This window comes from Podarcis muralis, chromosome 4 (assembly GCF_964188315.1).
Source record: "Podarcis muralis chromosome 4, rPodMur119.hap1.1, whole genome shotgun sequence".
Lineage (NCBI taxonomy): Eukaryota > Metazoa > Chordata > Lepidosauria > Squamata > Lacertidae > Podarcis > Podarcis muralis.
In genome coordinates, this window is record NC_135658.1 from 66,979,729 (window position 1) to 66,996,666 (window position 16,938).

General features: G+C 45.6%; 1 protein-coding gene across 2 annotated transcripts; it reads left to right on the forward strand.

Moving 5' to 3' along the window:
- The first annotated feature begins 208 nt into the window (after positions 1 to 208).
- Positions 209 to 16,930, forward strand: VEGFD (vascular endothelial growth factor D). Of its 2 annotated transcripts, none has more exons than XM_028727630.2 (7): positions 209 to 904; positions 6,843 to 7,053; positions 10,440 to 10,630; positions 11,229 to 11,377; positions 12,573 to 12,670; positions 15,763 to 15,958; positions 16,254 to 16,930. In XM_028727630.2, the coding sequence occupies exons 1-7, from the start codon at positions 821 to 823 to the stop codon at positions 16,378 to 16,380; spliced, it is 1,056 nt and encodes a 351-aa protein (XP_028583463.2). In that variant the 5' UTR covers positions 209 to 820; the 3' UTR covers positions 16,381 to 16,930. The 2 variants fall into 2 exon arrangements, with proteins under 2 accessions (XP_028583463.2, XP_028583464.2); XM_028727631.2 differs by lacking the exon at positions 209 to 904 and adding an exon at positions 3,133 to 3,593.
- Positions 16,931 to 16,938: the final 8 nt, after the last annotated feature.

Consider the following 16,938-nt stretch of genomic DNA (forward strand, 5'->3'; position numbering starts at 1 on the left):
CAGTCTCATGCCCTTTCTTTGTAAAAGCACTGCTTTAATAAATGAAATGGTTTTGTCAAAATCCGTACAACACAGAAAACGTAAAGGAAAGGTGTGTGTGTGTCTGTGTGTAGCTGTATGTATACTTGGTAAGAGCATGTGCTGAAGTTTCATGTTTCAGGTAATACCTTTTAAAATAATGGTGGCACACATTGCATCGGTTAGTTTAGTAAATGCTACACCATTGGCAGGGACAGAATGGGATAGGAGCCAACATGTGACTCTTGTTTTCTGCCAGTGTCTGTATCAGATTTAAGACGCAGGCTTCTGCAGACTTCCATGAAGGCTGTGAAAAAAAGTTTCAATACAGAGAGTTGGATTACAGCTCTCTCTAGCTCAAAGCATCGGCCGTCCTACTGCCGTCTTAAAAGGAAGCTTGTAACATGGAGCACCAAACCCCCTCAGCAGATTTTAACCTTTCCTGGACCACGAATTAATTTTGAGTTTCTCTTTGTGTCCAGGTGGGAGATGGATTGATTATTTTTTTTAATAGACTGGGACCTGTATTTGCCTGCTTCTGGAAACATTTTTAAGCTTTTGTATTTTTATATCTAAAAAGTACCTAGAAGAAAGAGATGACATTGTTTAAGTGAATTTTACTCTTCTTTTTTAACTGTGCTGTTTACATCTCGTGTATACTCTTTAGGTTTACGTGGAGAGTAAGATTCTGGGTATGCATTTTTAAAAACATTAGCAGTTCGTAGAGAAATGAATTTCGAAACGTTCTTCTCCAGCTGTGTGACTTCAACTGTGTAGCAAAGTGTGGACGTTAACCACAAGGATGTACAAGCCGTGGACAACTGTAAACATATTTATAGTGTCTTTTCTACATCTGCTGCAAGGTTCTGAACATGGATCTGTAAAGGTAAGTGGGCTTTATTTTGGAATTGTCTGCATCAGTAGGAGTCTCGAGACCACATGGGTTTTCCTGTCTGAAACGATCTTCGGACTACAGTGGCACCTTTTTAAGTTCTTTCTGGGGTGACTCTTAAGTATTACATAAATAAACAACTTTGACACGTGTAACACCATCGGAGAAGATTTAACAGCACGGTCCAGCCAATTTAAGCATTTATCTGACCTGCCAGATTTCCAAGGGGAAGACTAAAGTGCATGTTTAACTAACCCATTGAAATAAATAGTATTTAACTTTTGGCTGACTTCTGCCTTACGGAGTATATAGAAAACAGGAATGTAATGAATCTACATTCACAGCTGATTTATACTTTTCTTTTCGGGCCACTTAAAAATATATTGTGTTAAACGATAATTCATTTTCAGCAGTGGCAGATGACCAAATGGAACCTTTTTGAGAATTCCAGTATGACAGAACTTTTTGCAATAACATAGCCTTCTCTTAAATTGTTTCATCTGCAGTCAGTGCTTTTGCTGCATCTCTCCAAACAATTTGTGCATTACCTGTAAGCCTTCTCTTTCTTTGGCAAGATCAGGAAGGTTGTCTTTTTGACCTATCAGTCACTCTCTTTTTGCACGGATCCACTTTGAAAATAATTAGGTTTTAAATACTGTCCCCAAATAATGTATTTGCTACTACCCTTTAATATCTAGTTCCTAGAAGTTTTTGTCATTCCAGGACATTGTCAAATGTATATGTGTGTGATTAGAGAAACTCCTTACTGCTGTATAATGTACCAATCCAGTCTGAATAATTAAGGTTGAATTCCTACATGGTTTGAGAAGTAATTCTTTGCCAGATCTGATATGGAAAATGCCTTCTAAGGTTGGTTCATGATGTAAGCTTTCAAAAGATAATACTCTAGCCTCCCTTACAACTTCATTGTGTAAATAGCATATTTACGAGACTTTGAAAGTTTAGAAAAGGTATCAGTGTTCCTCATTTCCTTAACTTGTCACATTCTACTGTTAGCTTCTTCAGTAAATCAGAAAACTGAATTGAAGATTCAAGCAAGAATCCTGTTATGTTCAAATTAACAGGGGGCGGGGGCGGGGAATGCAACTGCTGGCATTTGGAAAAAATGTGAATCAGCCAGGCCCCAGGGTATTTCTGCAGTACAATGATATAATGCCAATTATATTGCAGAAGCAACGTGGATATACTGTGTAGGTCAAACTAAAAAGAGAGAGGGTAATCATTACTTCCTGCTAGAGTAGAAGTCAGCCTTTCTGGTATTCTCCATGAAATGATTTCCTTTTAACTTATCAAAATGCATTTATTGTTAATAAAATTAAGGCTGCAAACCTATGCTATGCATAATTGCTTGGGAGTGGGCTCCTCTGTTGACCGTCCTTGCATACGGATTGGGCTGCCAATGATTTCTACATAGGAACGAGAATAGGCTATTTTGTGCTTTCTGTTAAATCTCCGGAGGTTTTGAAATCGTTATTTTTTACACCAATTACCTATTATTTGCTGATTTTTCTATAGTTTGGAATATATTTCAGCTGATGCAATTCTATACCTGCCTACTCAGAAGAAAGCCCCATTGAATTGCAGGGGGCTTATTTCCAGGTCAGTGAGTACAGAATTGCAGCCTGTGGCTCAAAAGTGCTATGAAACATTTTGAGTGGCAGGTTATTCTAAATCTCAGTGACATCAAGCAGCTCTTCTTTCATATAGAACTATGGGCAGCTTGGTGCGAAGTAGATTGATGGACTGGACTGGCTTTACAATCCTCTTGGCAGGGATCTTTATGCTACAGAGAAGAGCTCAAGCAGTGGTGTAGCATCGGTTGTCAGCACCCGGGGCAAGGCAAGTAATTTGCGCCCCCTAACCCGTGGATTTTAGCACTCGAGTGCGCCCCCCCAGATGTTGTGCCCGGTGCAGCCGGGCCCCCCTGCACCCCCCACGCTACACCACTGAGCCCAAGCTTAAATTATGTCCTTTCTGTACGGCAAGTGCCTTGAAACACCTATGTGCAGAATTCCCTTGAAGAACATAAGAAGATCCCTGCTGGATCACACCCCAAGTCTCATCTGGTCTGCCTATGTTTTAAAATTTCCCAGCAGTGTGTGGCAAAAAGTGTTGGTTTCCCTCACCGTATCATATTACAACAGCAGTGTGTGTGTGTGTGTGTGTGTGTGTCTGTGAGAGAGAGAGAGAGAGAGAGAGAGAGAGAGAGAGATTTCCTGAACTTTACACAATGACTGTAGCCTGCCTAACTAACATGGGCTTGGTCCCAGTATGACAGCAAGTTGAAGCCTGTGTTTCATTAGACAAAGAGAGAGGATCTGCCTCTGTGTGTGGCGTTAGGACCAGAGAGGTGTTGGAGTTTAAATACAGCTCAGTGCTGCATACCTGAAGCAGTCAAGTCCAGCGGGAGTGCCTATATAGTTGGCTCTCTCTTATGTAGTGTTGCTGTTCCTGTAGCCCACAAATGCTGGGCTTGGCACCCAACTCCATCACTTCATAAAAGGCCAGACACTGTGCCCTCTGGGAAAGAAGAGGAACCATTGCTTTGGCAGTGCCCCTGACCTGTAAAGACAGCTGCTCTGGTTTGGCCCAGTTCAAGCAGAGCTCCTCCCACATGCTTGGACCAATAGATGGAGAGACCACAGAGGAAGTTTTGGAAGAGGTAAGGGCTTGGAGAGACAGAACAATGCCTCTCTTGTTGGGTAGGGAGAGTAGGCAGCAAGCACCGGGTGGGAGAAAGTGGAATTTAATCATCTCCAGGAAGCAGCAAGGCAGAAGAAACACTCTGTGTGTCTCTCTCTCTCTCTCTCTCTCTGTGTGTGTGTGTGTGTGTGGAGAGGCTCTTGTCTGGGCAATTCTCCCCTCTTAGCATTTGTGAACCTAATGAAAGGCAGTGACACCCAGGGCCGGCCCACCCATGAGGCAAGGTGAGGCGATCGCCTCAGGTGCAGAGAATCCCAATGTAGATCTTCATCCCACCCGCCATTTCCAATGTCGCTCTTCACTCCCCGCTTCTTCCCTGGTTCCAAGCAGGAGTTCAGAGCCAATGTCCAGGCTTTCCTTTGACCAAAGCCAGGACGTTTGCGGTAAATCTCCAGGACTCCATCTGCCTTAAAAAGGTACTTGACCCTATGGATGTGTTCACTGAGCAAAGAAGATTCAGGCTGTTTATTGAGAGCCCTTTTTCTCCCAGACAGCTGTTCCAGAAAGAGCTACGAGGGGAAGTTTGGCAAAGCCAAATCTGAAGAGCAGGTGCTGTAAGAGACGGTTTCTTCAAGATGTTTCTTCTGCCCTGGGGGAGAAGGAAGCACTGTACTTTTTGGGGATCCAAATCTGACTTCCAGGCTTGGATAGTCAAGTGGCCCATTTTTTTTGTATGCAGTTTTGACTAATGTATTCATTTTTGCAAACAGTGTCCCCACATTATCATTTTTGTCTCCCCCCCCAACTAATATATTCATTTTATGCCCACCTTCCCCTTAAGTATGCTTTGTTGTAAACATAGTTTGGTGGGAACTCAGAATAACTTGGTCGGTAGAGCATGAGACTCTTCATCTCAGGGTCATGAGTTCGAGTTTCTCCTTGGGCAAAAGATTCCTGCATTGCAGGGGGCTTGACTAAATGACCCTTGTGGTCCGTTCTAACTCTACAGTTCTATGGAGTGCTGCATCACAAAATTCAGGTAAGTACGAATTTTAAAGGATGTCTATGTTTTAGTTCTTTTATTGTTTCAGAAAGTGAAAACTTGATAGATTCACCTTTAAATGTGCACTGAATTTAATTTCTCCTCCTATACCTAGGTGGCCAGCTATCAAACCCTGCCCTAACCCAGTAAATAGCCAGGCCACCTCAACACAGCTCAACCCATTAGCTATGGGGATATTCTCTATTTACACGCCTGCTTAATTAGCAAAATTTGAGAGATGAAAGTTCAAAGTTATTTTTCATTTAATACAGCAATTGGAAACACAGCCCAATGTTCCAGGGCTACCGCCACAAATTACATTTCATGGCATGTGCTGTGAATATTTATTTCCTTAGGAGTTAAGAAATTTTGTAAAGTACACATGTTGTCAATGAACATATTTATTGGCTTTCTGAACCCTCTGCTCCTCTCAATTCCCTGTGACTAAAAGTCGTGATGAGCAACGGTTTCTACATAAAATAAATGTGGTCACAATATTCCGGAAAATTTATCCCGTCAATTCCCCTGAGGAGTGACATTCTTCTTTGGTAAGTCTTGAAAGAGAGCCCTCTCTTTTAGGCTGTTACCATGCACCACGTTTTTAAAACGGCAAGAGCAGATAAAAAGCACATGTTTTTAAACATCCCACTGCATGTCCTTGATGGACTTATCACTTTGAGGGGGAGTGGGGAAGGTAAAGGGAACTTGGAGAGCTTTATCAAGCCCAGGCCTTTTTTATTCATGAAAATGAGTAGAAAGATATGCCCTCCCTTTCCAGTGCTTCAAAGTTCACAAGAAATACAGTTGTGTATTTGACTTGGTTTTTAACGATGTGGCAAGCTCTTACAATAAATTGAAAACGAAAATCCCAAGACACAGTAGCTAAGGAAATATGAGTAGCTTTCAGCTATTGTATATATTCCATTTTGGGGGGGAAATGGCTGGAGCCACCAACCAGGGTCTTGTATCTCCTGGATTGACATTTTTGGTACTGCTTGGTCATAAACATCTTCCACATACCAGTGGCATGGCACTGTACCCTGTGTGTGTGTGTGCCAGGTTAAGGAGCTTCTACAGCTTGGTTCCTGGGTTGCTTGAAAGCAAACCATGTTTGATTAATGTCCTCAAATAATTCATAATTCCCCGTGAGTCGATGCTGCAAAGTGTGAAGACCACGGATGCAACTTCAGGAGACAATAGGGTCTTCTGAAATGGACAGTCATAAGTTCCTAAATTTACCTCCCAGTTCTTCTCTCACTGCTCTCTTGTTATATGCTGGGCCAAAAGCTTGGCAGTCTCCCTGGGAACCTACTAGGAAGACACAATCTGTGTTAATGCTGTGAGCACTTCCGTCTTGTGCATGCAACAGTATGCTTTACACATCAAGTTAAGTGTAAAATGTTATGGACATTGTTGAATGTTTTTCATGGCTACTGTAAGTCAGTTCTTCATGATTCTACTGACTGGATATATGTTTGTTTATCCCAAGGCACTTCTTGGTATGCTAGGGGAATTCTTCATATTTCTTTTCTATGATTAGGAATTCTTGATCAGATTTGAACAAGGCACGGACTCCTGACATTTTGGATCATTTATCCAGCAGTATCTCAAGGAGCACCTCTCCCCTTATGAATCGACTCAGACCCTGCAACCATCATCGGAGGCCTTTCTTTGTGTGCCTCTTCCAGGAGAGGTCTGGAGGGCGGTAACACGAGAACAGGCCTTTTCTTTGGTGGCTCCCCATTTGTGGAATGCTCTCCCCGGGGAAGCTTACCTGGTGCCTTCATTACATATATTTGGTCACCAGGCAAAAACATTCCTCTTCTACCAGACCCTTGGCTAATTAAACAACCAATGGCTTTTATTGCTTTTGTTGTTAGTATGCTATGTATTTTTGTATTTTTATATTGTAAACTGCCCTGTGATGCTAGGATGAAGGGTGGTATATAAATTTAGTTAATAAATAAATAATAGAAAAACCATGGGCTGGTGATCCCATATCTGGGATCCTTTGTAACTAATTCTTTAGTTACAAACCTTAGAAAATAACACCTCCTTTAATCCAAGAGTAATTATTTAACCCAGCCTGATATATATTTTTAAGTCTATATTTTTACAGTCTATATTACATTTGCATATTCAACAGAAATGTGTGCTCTTTCCTACCTAAGGTCTATATATGTAGGCACAGGACTGATCTTCTGTTTCCGCCCCCCTTTCTTACAGAGAACGTCACTTTCTGCCCTGGAGTGGTCAGAGCAGCAGATCAGGAAAGCTGCTAGCCTGGAAGAGCTTCTTCGCATCACCCACTCTGAAGACTGGAAGCTTTGGAAGTGCCGGCTAAAGCTCAAGGGCATGGCCGCTCTGGATTCCAGATCAGCCTCGCATCGCTCCACGAGATTTGCCGCTGCTTTCTATGATATTGAGATACTGAAAGGTAGGCTCACAGTTTATGAACTGAATATTTCTGGATCCACAGTGACATATGTCGGGCTGCTGCCTTGTTCGTATGCAGAGCTGACCCACCCATGAGGCTGGGTGAGGCAGCTGCCTCAGGTGGCATCCTGCAAACAGCATCACCCCTCTTCCACCCCACAGCTTTGCCACTGGTCTTCTCCCTGGTCTCTAGCAGCTGTGAAGGACTGGCAGCAAAGCTCTGCAGAACACCTCCTACCAAGCTGGCGAGAGGACAGGCATTGCTGACAAGTCGGTGGGAGATTCGTCCCCCTCACCGGGCAGTGTGGTGGGGCTTTGGTCGGCTTTTCCTGATTGGAAGAGTCAATCCTAACTCCACTGCTGGGCAGGAAGTGGAAATCAAGAAAGGATCTTTCCTCACCACCACCCATACCCTGGTCCGATGAGGAAGACTTACAGAGTTTGCGCTCGCATCCGGGGTGTGTGGGTGTGGTGGGGTGGCGGCTGTGAGACGTTTCTCTTTTTTGTGTGTAAGTTTTTTTTATTTGATTTTTAACAAATATAAACACACATAAAAAATAATTCAAGATCCATATATCGAGATTGCTCTGAATCTCCTGACTTCCCCCTTCCCTTCCATGGGTCCTAATAATAATATTTATAACTGCATATTTATCCAAATTTTAACCATCCAAATTATCCATACTTTTGAGAGATGTTTCTCCTCAGGTGCCAAAAGGTCTCGGGCCACCCCTGTTTTTATGTGAAAGGCAGGTTGTTATATGCATTTTGTTTTTGTGCCTGAAGTACACACACACACACACACACACACACACACACACACTTGCTGATGGGTCTGTTCCTTGTTCATAAGGTTATGTCAGTGCTCTGAGTGATACAAGCAGGAAGCTGTATTTTTTTTTGGAAAAAAATCCATTTGAAAATAAAGTAAAATAATATTTTAAGAAGTCAAAAATGGTACTGATAGGAGTCACCATGTGTCTAGAGATTTCCCAGACACTGTCCAATATGTATTGATATAGCATAGCCACTATACCGAAAGCATCCCACAATCGTGTTTGTGGTGCTTGTTTGGCTGGGAGGAAATGACATTTTGTCGGCAATAAAGCAATGGACTTTTTTTTGCTTGGGGTGCTACCCTGGGAGAAGCTGCATGGATCCCTGGAAGGAAAGCATAAGCCATGGAGCATTTATTCCATGATTTACGGTAATGTGCTCACCTGGAAAGGTGTCTACAAACTTGCAAATTCACACCCTGAAAAAAACAAAACAAAAAATGCAATGTGCTGAAAGGGTGCTTGATCAAAGTTCTGAGTTTGAAGTGCAGACAGGTGTCAAACCCATTGTTGCAAGATCTGTATCAGGCATCCCGTCTCACGTGTGCTGAATGCAATATGGGCAGTGGCCTTACGTACCAAAGGAGACCAAAAAGAGGAGGAATGTCCTCTAAGCCTGCCACAGACTTCTTTAGATTTTCTGCAGAAAACTAGGTATTTTTCTTTGTTTCCGCTCACAACACAGTTCAAGCAATGCTGCTCTAAACAAAGCATTTTTTCCACTGCAGGGAAAAATGTAAACAGACAGCAATATTTAAAAGGAATGTGCCAACAGCAGCTTGAAATGCAGAAACATTCAAATGCCTGTTTTTATTAGGTGTGGCCTGATGTAAAACACTTTATCAGCTTGGACTTTTCTGGGCAGGAGCTTCCTGGACATCTGTTCTTACAAAGAGAGGAAGAAACAGAGACTAAAACATTAGAAAGGATGCTATGGGCTCTGGTCATACCCTACGGGTGTGCTGTGGCATCTGAATTTTTTGTAGTTAGACCAAGGGTTGCTAATTCCTGAACTGGCCCTTATAGCTGTCCCTTTTAACAGCCATTTGATCAGGTGACCAAAGAGCAGGTCATAATGTCTGCCACCATGTTATGAAAAGATTCACCTGCCCCCTTTGAGCTCATCAGATATGTGTTAAAAGGTCAGGAGAAGGCCAGACATTATTCCCACCCCTTTTCTGGCCAGTTACATCAGAAGAGCTTGACTGGATCAGGCTAAGGGCCCAGTGTAGTCTAGCATCCTGAACTCACAGTGACCCAACCAGATGTCTTGGAGAAACCTACAAGCAGGGCCTGAAGGTCACCATGTTCTCCTCAGCTGTGAGTCCCTGCAACTGGTATTCATAAGCTTCCTGTCACCCCAAGCTGGATCCAATGATGGCATTGGATCATCAGTGTTGGGCAGCATTGTGTGGATCTGGCAGATCATGAGGTTAGTTACCACGTCAGTCCTGCACCTCTAAGGGGGCTGATGACAGAATAATAATAATAATAATAATAATAATAATAATAATAATAATAATATATTATTTATACCCCGCCCATCTGGCTGGGCCTCCCCAGCCACTCTGGGCAGCTTCCATAAAAACCACAAATACAGTAAAATATCACATGTTAAAAACTTCCCTGAACAGGGCTGCCTTAAGATGTCTTCTGAATGTCAGGTAGTTGTTTATCGCTTTGACATCTGATGGGAGGGCGTTACACAGGGCGGGCGCCACTACCGAGAAGGCCCTCTGCCTGGTTCCCTGTAGCTTTGCTTCTCGCAATGAGGGAACCGCCAGAAGGCCCTTGGCGCTGGACCTCAGCATCCGGGCAAAATGATGGGGGTGGAGATGCTCCTTCAGGTATACTGGACCGAGGCCGTTTAGGGCTTTAAAGGTCAGCACCAACACTTTGAATTGTGCTCGGAAACGTACTGGGAGCCAATGTAGGTCCTTCAAAACCGGTGTTATGTGGTCTCGGCGGCCGCCCCCAGAATCTATCATATCTGGGTTTTACAGAACACATTGTAAAGCACAGGAACGATAAGGGGAAAAATTATAACTACATCAGCTATGGTGGTCAGTTGGTAAAGCTCTCACTGTTATTGAAGCAATTCAGAATTGATCACGATCCCTCTCTTTCCAAACTGCCATTTCAGAGGTGAGTGTGCATCCCTGCAGGCCAACAGGGGACCATCCAAACACAGAAAGGAAGCACAAACTGGTTTGCAGCAGTGCCAGGTTTTTACAGGGAAAACTCATGGGAGAGCCATGTCTATCAGACAGCCCAGTGAGGACTGAGCATGGCCATGAAATGTTGACTGGCTGTTGCAGGGCTGGGTGGGAATGAAATACCATGGCAGAGGGAGCACTCCACTCTGCCGCATTTCATTGCACAACTAGCTTGGCTCATTTATATTAATAAACAGCAGGTGTCATAATGTTGTCAAAGTGCAGTGCTGCATCTCACATAACTACGAAGGACTCAAGAGAGCAAGCCAGTGAGCTGGTGAGTCCAGTTGTGTGATGGCAATTGCTGCTTTTAGAATGGCTCCTTTGTTCTCCAGTCATAGATGAGGAGTGGCAAAGGACTCAGTGCGTGCCGAGGGAGACCTGTGTGGAAGTTGCCAAAGAGCTGGGCACGGCCACCAATAAATTCTTCAAGCCTCCTTGTGTGAATGTCTACAGATGCGGAGGCTGCTGCAATGAAGAGAGCCTAAGCTGCGTGAACACCAGCACATCTTACATATCTAAAATGGTATTTGGACTTTTTTCTACTCTTCTGCAGTTTGTTTCTCCTTAACCGTCAAATCCTAGGCAGGTTGGCTTTGAAGCAAGCCCCTCTTAATGGAATAGACTCATAGATAGCTCTTTCCTAAGTAAGTGTGTAGGAAGACAATCCAATGGGGTGTCCTCTGGCGTTGAACTCCCATCAACCCCAGCTGATAGGAGTTGTAACCCAAAACACGCAGAGGACGCCATGTTGGGGAAGAACAAGGCCATGAAAGTTGTCCATAGCTATGAATCTATTCACCATGGCAGAGCAAGTGTGGCTGTCCCACATTCACTCAAGCCTGTAGAACTATAGACTCCACAATGTGAAGAGGAGGACATGGCGTGAACACATGACAAGGAGCTGCAGGCTATCAAAGATTTCAGGTACATGTTAGACTCATGCCCATCGCATGTCCTTAGGGGCGAATTGTAACTGAAGATTCCTAACATGAAGCTCAGTCCACTACCGGTATTTTGCTTCATTGAGCAGGAAATGTGGAGGCTATTTAACAACGAGGGGAGGCTATTTAACGATGAGTTTGAATAGGAGTAGTGAAAAATGCTGTATTTCATCTTTCCAGCTCTTTGAGATTTCAGTTCCTTTAACAAATGTGCCAGATCCGATTCAAGTCAAAATTGCAAACCACACCGGTTGCAAGTGCTTAACAAATGCTCAGCGTCCATCGTACACCATCATACGAAGATCTGTTCAATATCCAGAAGAGGATAGGTAAGATGGGCGGTCAGTCTTCTCTCTATCCCATTTTTTTTAAAAGATACACAGTCATGAAGCTTTTCTGAGTGTTCATGAATTGTATGCTTTGTTCTAAGATCAGCGGTTATCCGATGTTTTTAAAAAGTATGTTTTTCAATGCTACAAAGAAAAGTTAATGGCTGCTTGGAAAAACAATGTGGAAATATGTTACATAACACATAGACTTCTCTTCTAGCAGCATTTTTTAATTACTGTGGCATCTTTAATATTTACATTTTTTAAAAAGAGAATCAAAACTGTCACAGGCAGCTGTGGCAAATTAATAAACAGCAGGCAGTTGGAATGTATCGAGGCCCCAGTTTGATGACTTAGCAAATGCAATTCCTTGAACTGTTCCTTTGATGGCAATGAGGCTTCTGGTCGAAGTTCCTAAGACATGTCTCTAAATGCAGAAGCTTCTCAACAGACTCTGAGCCCCAATACACCACGGCCATGTGCCGTCTGTCTACTTAACTCAGCCTTTCCCCAACCTGGTACCTTCCTGATGTTCTGGGCTGTAACTACCACCTGCTTCATCCAGCATGTTTGTGCCAGCTGGGGGTGATGAGAATTGTAGTCCAAAATATGTGGAAGGCACCAAATTGAGGAACCCTGGTTTAATGTATTTCACTAGGCGTAGGGACATGGGTGGCGCTGTGGGTTAAACCACAGAGTCTAGGACTTGCCGATCAGAAGGTTGGCAGTTCAAATCCCCGTGACAGAGTGAGCTCCCGTTGCTCAGTCCCTGCTCCTGCCAACCTAGCAGTTCAGAAGCATGAAGTGCAAGTAGATAAATAGGTACCGCTCCGGTGGGAAGGTAAACTGCGTTTCTGTGCGCTGCTCTGGTTCGCCAGAAGTGGCTTAGTCATGCTGGCCACATGACCCGGAAGCTGTACTCCGGTTCCTTCGGCCAATAAACTGAGATGAGCACCCCAACCCCAGAGTCATCCGCGACTGGACCTAATGGTCAGGGGTCCCTTTACGTTTAATTAATTTGACTAGCCCCCCCCCCCCCGCCAAGCTGGCTCTCAAATGCCATTTTTGCATGTATTTATTTGAATATTTATATACCACACTTCCATAAGAAACATATAACAAAGCGGTGTGTCTACAACAGTTACTTTTTAAATGTGTTCTTCACATATTTATTTGGCCTTTTGTTTCCTTCTAGTTGCCCCCAAATAAACAAACTGTGTCGTAGTGGCTGGATGTGGGACAGCGATAAATGTGAATGTGTTGTAGACAAAGATCGTCCTGGCAGAAGGGAAGGTATATACTAGTACTACTTATATACACACTTTAATGTTGAAATCTGGACCAGTTAAAAGAACAACATAACAACATTATGAATAACAACATTATCAAACTGAAATAGGTGGGCGGAGGTGATTCCCCCCCCCCCCTTGCTTCTGTAACTCTGCATCCAGGAACAAAAGAGTAAATCTGGGCAGATTGGTAGTTAAAAGCATTTTGCTTTTACTAGAATAAACTGAAATGAGAAGCTCAGTCAGACAGAAGTAACACGCCTTCATTTGAAGCAAAGCATTTGTCCTCCTCTCAGATTCTCCCACCCAACTTCGCATGCAGAGCGGGATTATCATCGTCATCATCATCATCATCATCATTGATTATCCTAGGCTATGTGCACCTGGAAGGATAGTAAAATCTGGGCAAGTTTCAAGAGCAATTCCCTTATGATACAGTGGTGCATCGCAAGACGAAATTAATTCGTTCCGCAAGTCTCTTCGTCTTGCGGTTTTTTCGTCTTGCGATGCACGGTTTCCCATAGGAATGCATTGAAAATCAATTAATGCGTTCCTAGGGAAACCGCCTTCAGACCAGGTCCGGGGACAGTCTGTCCCCCGACCTCTTCTGAAGGCTGGGGGGGGGGGACAAGGGCTTTTCTTCCCACTGCCAGCCTTCTGAAGGCTGTTCTGAAGGCTGGCGGTGGGAAGAAAAGCCCTTCTTCCCACCTCCCGCCCCGCAAGCTCCGGGGACAGGAGGGCTTTGCTGCCGACCGCCAGCATTTTAAAAGCCCCTGCTGTCCCGGGGCAATTTTAAAATGCTGGCGGGCGGGAGCGAAGTCTCCGCTGCCCCGAGGAGATTTTAAAATGCTGGGGGTCGGCAGCGAACGCTTCGCTCCCGCCCGCCAGCATTTTAAGATCGCCCGGGGCAGCGGAGAAGTCTCCGCTGTCCCGGGAAGGCAGGCGGGGGGAGCAAAGACTTTTGCCCCCGCCTGCCTTCAGAAGAGGTCCAGGACCTCGTTCCGATGCCCGGCGGCGGGGTGAGAGGTTCCCGCCCCCCCGCCCCGCTTCGGAGCAGCGTTCCGAAGCGGGGCGGCTAGGGCAGGTGTTCCCGCCCCCCCGCCCCGCTTCGGGGCGGCGTTCCGAAGCGGGGCGGCTGGGGCAGGTGTTCCTGCCCCCCCGTCCCGCTTCGGGGCGGCGTTCCGAAGCGGGGCGGCTGGGGCAGGTGTTCCCGCCCCCCCGCCCCGCTTCGGGGCGGCGTTCCGAAGCGGGGCGGCTGGGGCAGGTGTTCCCGCCCCCCCGCCCCGCTTCGGGGCGGCGTTCCGAAGCGGGGCGGCTGGGGCAGGTGTTCCCGCCCCCCCGCCCCGCTTCGGGGCGGCGTTCCGAAGCGGGGCGGCTGGGGCAGGTGTTCCCGCCCCCCCGCCCCGCTTCGGGGCGGCGTTCCGAAACGGGGCGGCTGGGGCAGGTGTTCCCGCCCCCCCCGCCCCGCTTCGGGGCAGCGTTCCGAAGCGGGGCGGCTGGGGCAGGTGTTCCCGCCCCCCCGCCCCACTTCGGGGCAGCGTTCTGAAGCGGGGCGGCTGGGGCAGGTGTTCCCGCCCCCCCGCCCCGCTTCGGGGCAGCGTTCCGAAGCCGGGCGGTGGGGGCAGGTGTTCCCCCCCCCCCGCCCGGCTTCGGAGCACCAGGAGAAGCGATCTCCCCGCAGCCCCTTGCTTCAAAAGAGGTCCGGGGGCAGCGGGAAGTGCTTCCCGCTGTCCCCGGACCTCTTTTGAAGCAAGGGGCGGTGGGGAGAAGCGATCTCCCCGCAGCCCCTTGCTTCAAAAGAGGTACGGGGGCAGCGGGAAGCGCTTCCCGCTGTCCCCGGACCTGGGGCTGCGGGGAGAAGATCGCTTCTCCCCGCCGCCCCTTGCTTCAAAAGACAAGACCCGCTGTCCCCTGGGCAAGCTTCGTTTTGCGAAGCAAGCCCATAGGGAAATTCGTCTTGCGAGGCAACTCGAAAACGAAAAAACCTTTCGTTTTGCGAATTTTTCGTCTCGCGAGGCGTTCGTCTTGCGGGGTACCACTGTATGGCATTGAGAACCTGATGTTCAAAGCGGGTGGGAAGAAAATACTTACCAAGTGATTTCTAGCCATTGCTGAGACAAATACTGCCCCACCCCAGGAAGAGAAGCAACTCCAGATAATTGTGATTGCAATTAATGACCTGGAACAAAAGCGCTGCACAGCTAGCACCAGATGTTCAAGGGTGCTTTGCACTTTGTTTTTCCTAAACAACCACACCGCCCCATGCCACAAAGCAAACCATGTGGGAGAAACTAAGGAGGAGTTTGTGAAATTGTCATTAGGGTCTTCTATTCAAAAGGGGAAGGCAAAAAGCCTGCAAACCCAGGCTAAGCTAGCTCTTTAGATCCCAACTGAAAAAAACACACCCTAGAATATGGCTGTGTATACATCATACACATAGTGCTGCAGGGGGGAACTGCAGTTCCTAGAATACTTGGGGTGTACGGTACACTTTAAATGTATGTATATTGCTGTCACGACTTTTAAAGTCCGCATCCATACAGACTCTGTTTATTTCTGCTAGAATATCAACTTCATTATACAGTGGTACCTCGGGTTACAGACGCTTCAGGTTACAGACTCCACTAACCCAGAAATAGTACCTCAGGCAAAATTGTTGTTGATTTCTTTTTGTTTGATCTTGTGGTGTTTAGTGTCACTGGCTTTTGCCGCAATAAAACTTGACTTGACTTGTACCTCAGGTTAAGAACTTTGTTTCAGGATGAGAACAGAAATTGTGTGGCGGCGGCGCAGCAGCAGCAGCGGTAGGCCCCATTGGCTAAAGTGGTACCTCAGGTTAAGAACAGTTTCAGCTTAAGAACAGACCTCTGGAACGAATTAAGTTCTTAACCCGAGGTACCACTGTAGTTACATTCTTTTCAAGCTGTGGATTCCATAATTTTAATGGCAGGTTAATAGGAGTTCAGATTTCTGGACTCACAGTGCCATGAATAGTGCATTTTATAGGTTAAGTTCAAGTCTTGCTGTACACCTGCAGGATATTACCTTTGAGTGACACCCTTTATCTCTCTCTCTCCCCTCCAAAACATGTGCCAGGACTCCCTCCACTTGCTGAACTTGCGATGTGTGCACCAAATATGAACTTTGATGAGGAAAATTGTGAGTGCATCTGTAAATGGAAATGCACTGGCAATTTATTTCAGAACAAAGAGAACTGCAGCTGTTACTTGTGTACGGAGAACCAAGACAGCTGCCTTCAGAAACACAAGGAGTTTAATGCAGAAACATGCAGGTAAGCCTTCCTTTACATTTGAGTTCCATGCGGCATGCTTGGTCCACAGCCAGGTTGATTGATTCCCACCCCGGGTTGAGATTTGTACTAAATGATAGGGCTTGTGTAGCACGTAAATCTCCCATGTAACAAAATGATAATGAATGAAGATCTTCCATGCAATGTGGAGCCATTCTGTACCTCCCTTCACATGACCATAATGGACATAGTCTTTTCATGCGTTCCTGTACATACTCCATGGAACAGAAGGGTGCACTTACCACATTGTCTTCTCTGACTTACTGTCTTCAAACAGCTGTGAAGACAAATGCCCATTCCAAGCCAGAATGTGCCCAACCGCTCGGCCGGCGTGCTCGAGGCACTGTTGCCGCCCAAGAGGGGGAAGAAGTCCTCACGGGTCCCAAAGCAGAGAAACACCATGACTGAGCTTTTGTTATCTCCTGTACTACCACTACCACACTGCTTTGCAAAGTAGCTGCCCACCATCCATCGACTGTTAAACAATAATAATCATGGATATGGGTGGCTTTACTGCTAAAAAATACAATTAAAATCCAGTCTGTCTTCGTTATTAAGATGACGAATGGATCTGCAAGGACATTGCCATCTGACTGCTGATATATGCTACAACAAACTTTATCCTTGTTCTGTAACGGACTACCAGAAAGACCTACGTTCAATGATGTTGTATGAAAAAGAAAGTGGCATGTTAGCAGCAATGGGGATATCTTTACCAAGCAACTTTGAAATGCAGAGAATAGTTCTATGCCTTCAGCCTGCTTATTGGTCATATTTCTTTTTAGACCAACTTTTCCAGACCTTCTAAAATTTGGTTCCCTAATGCATTCAGCACTGAATGATTCGATCTACTGTCTATCTGTGTTTTATTATTTGGGTTTATCCTAGAACTACTGTCTGATGTGCCATATTTAAAATGTATATAGAAAAATAAAGGCACCAGTTATTAATTAATATGCAGT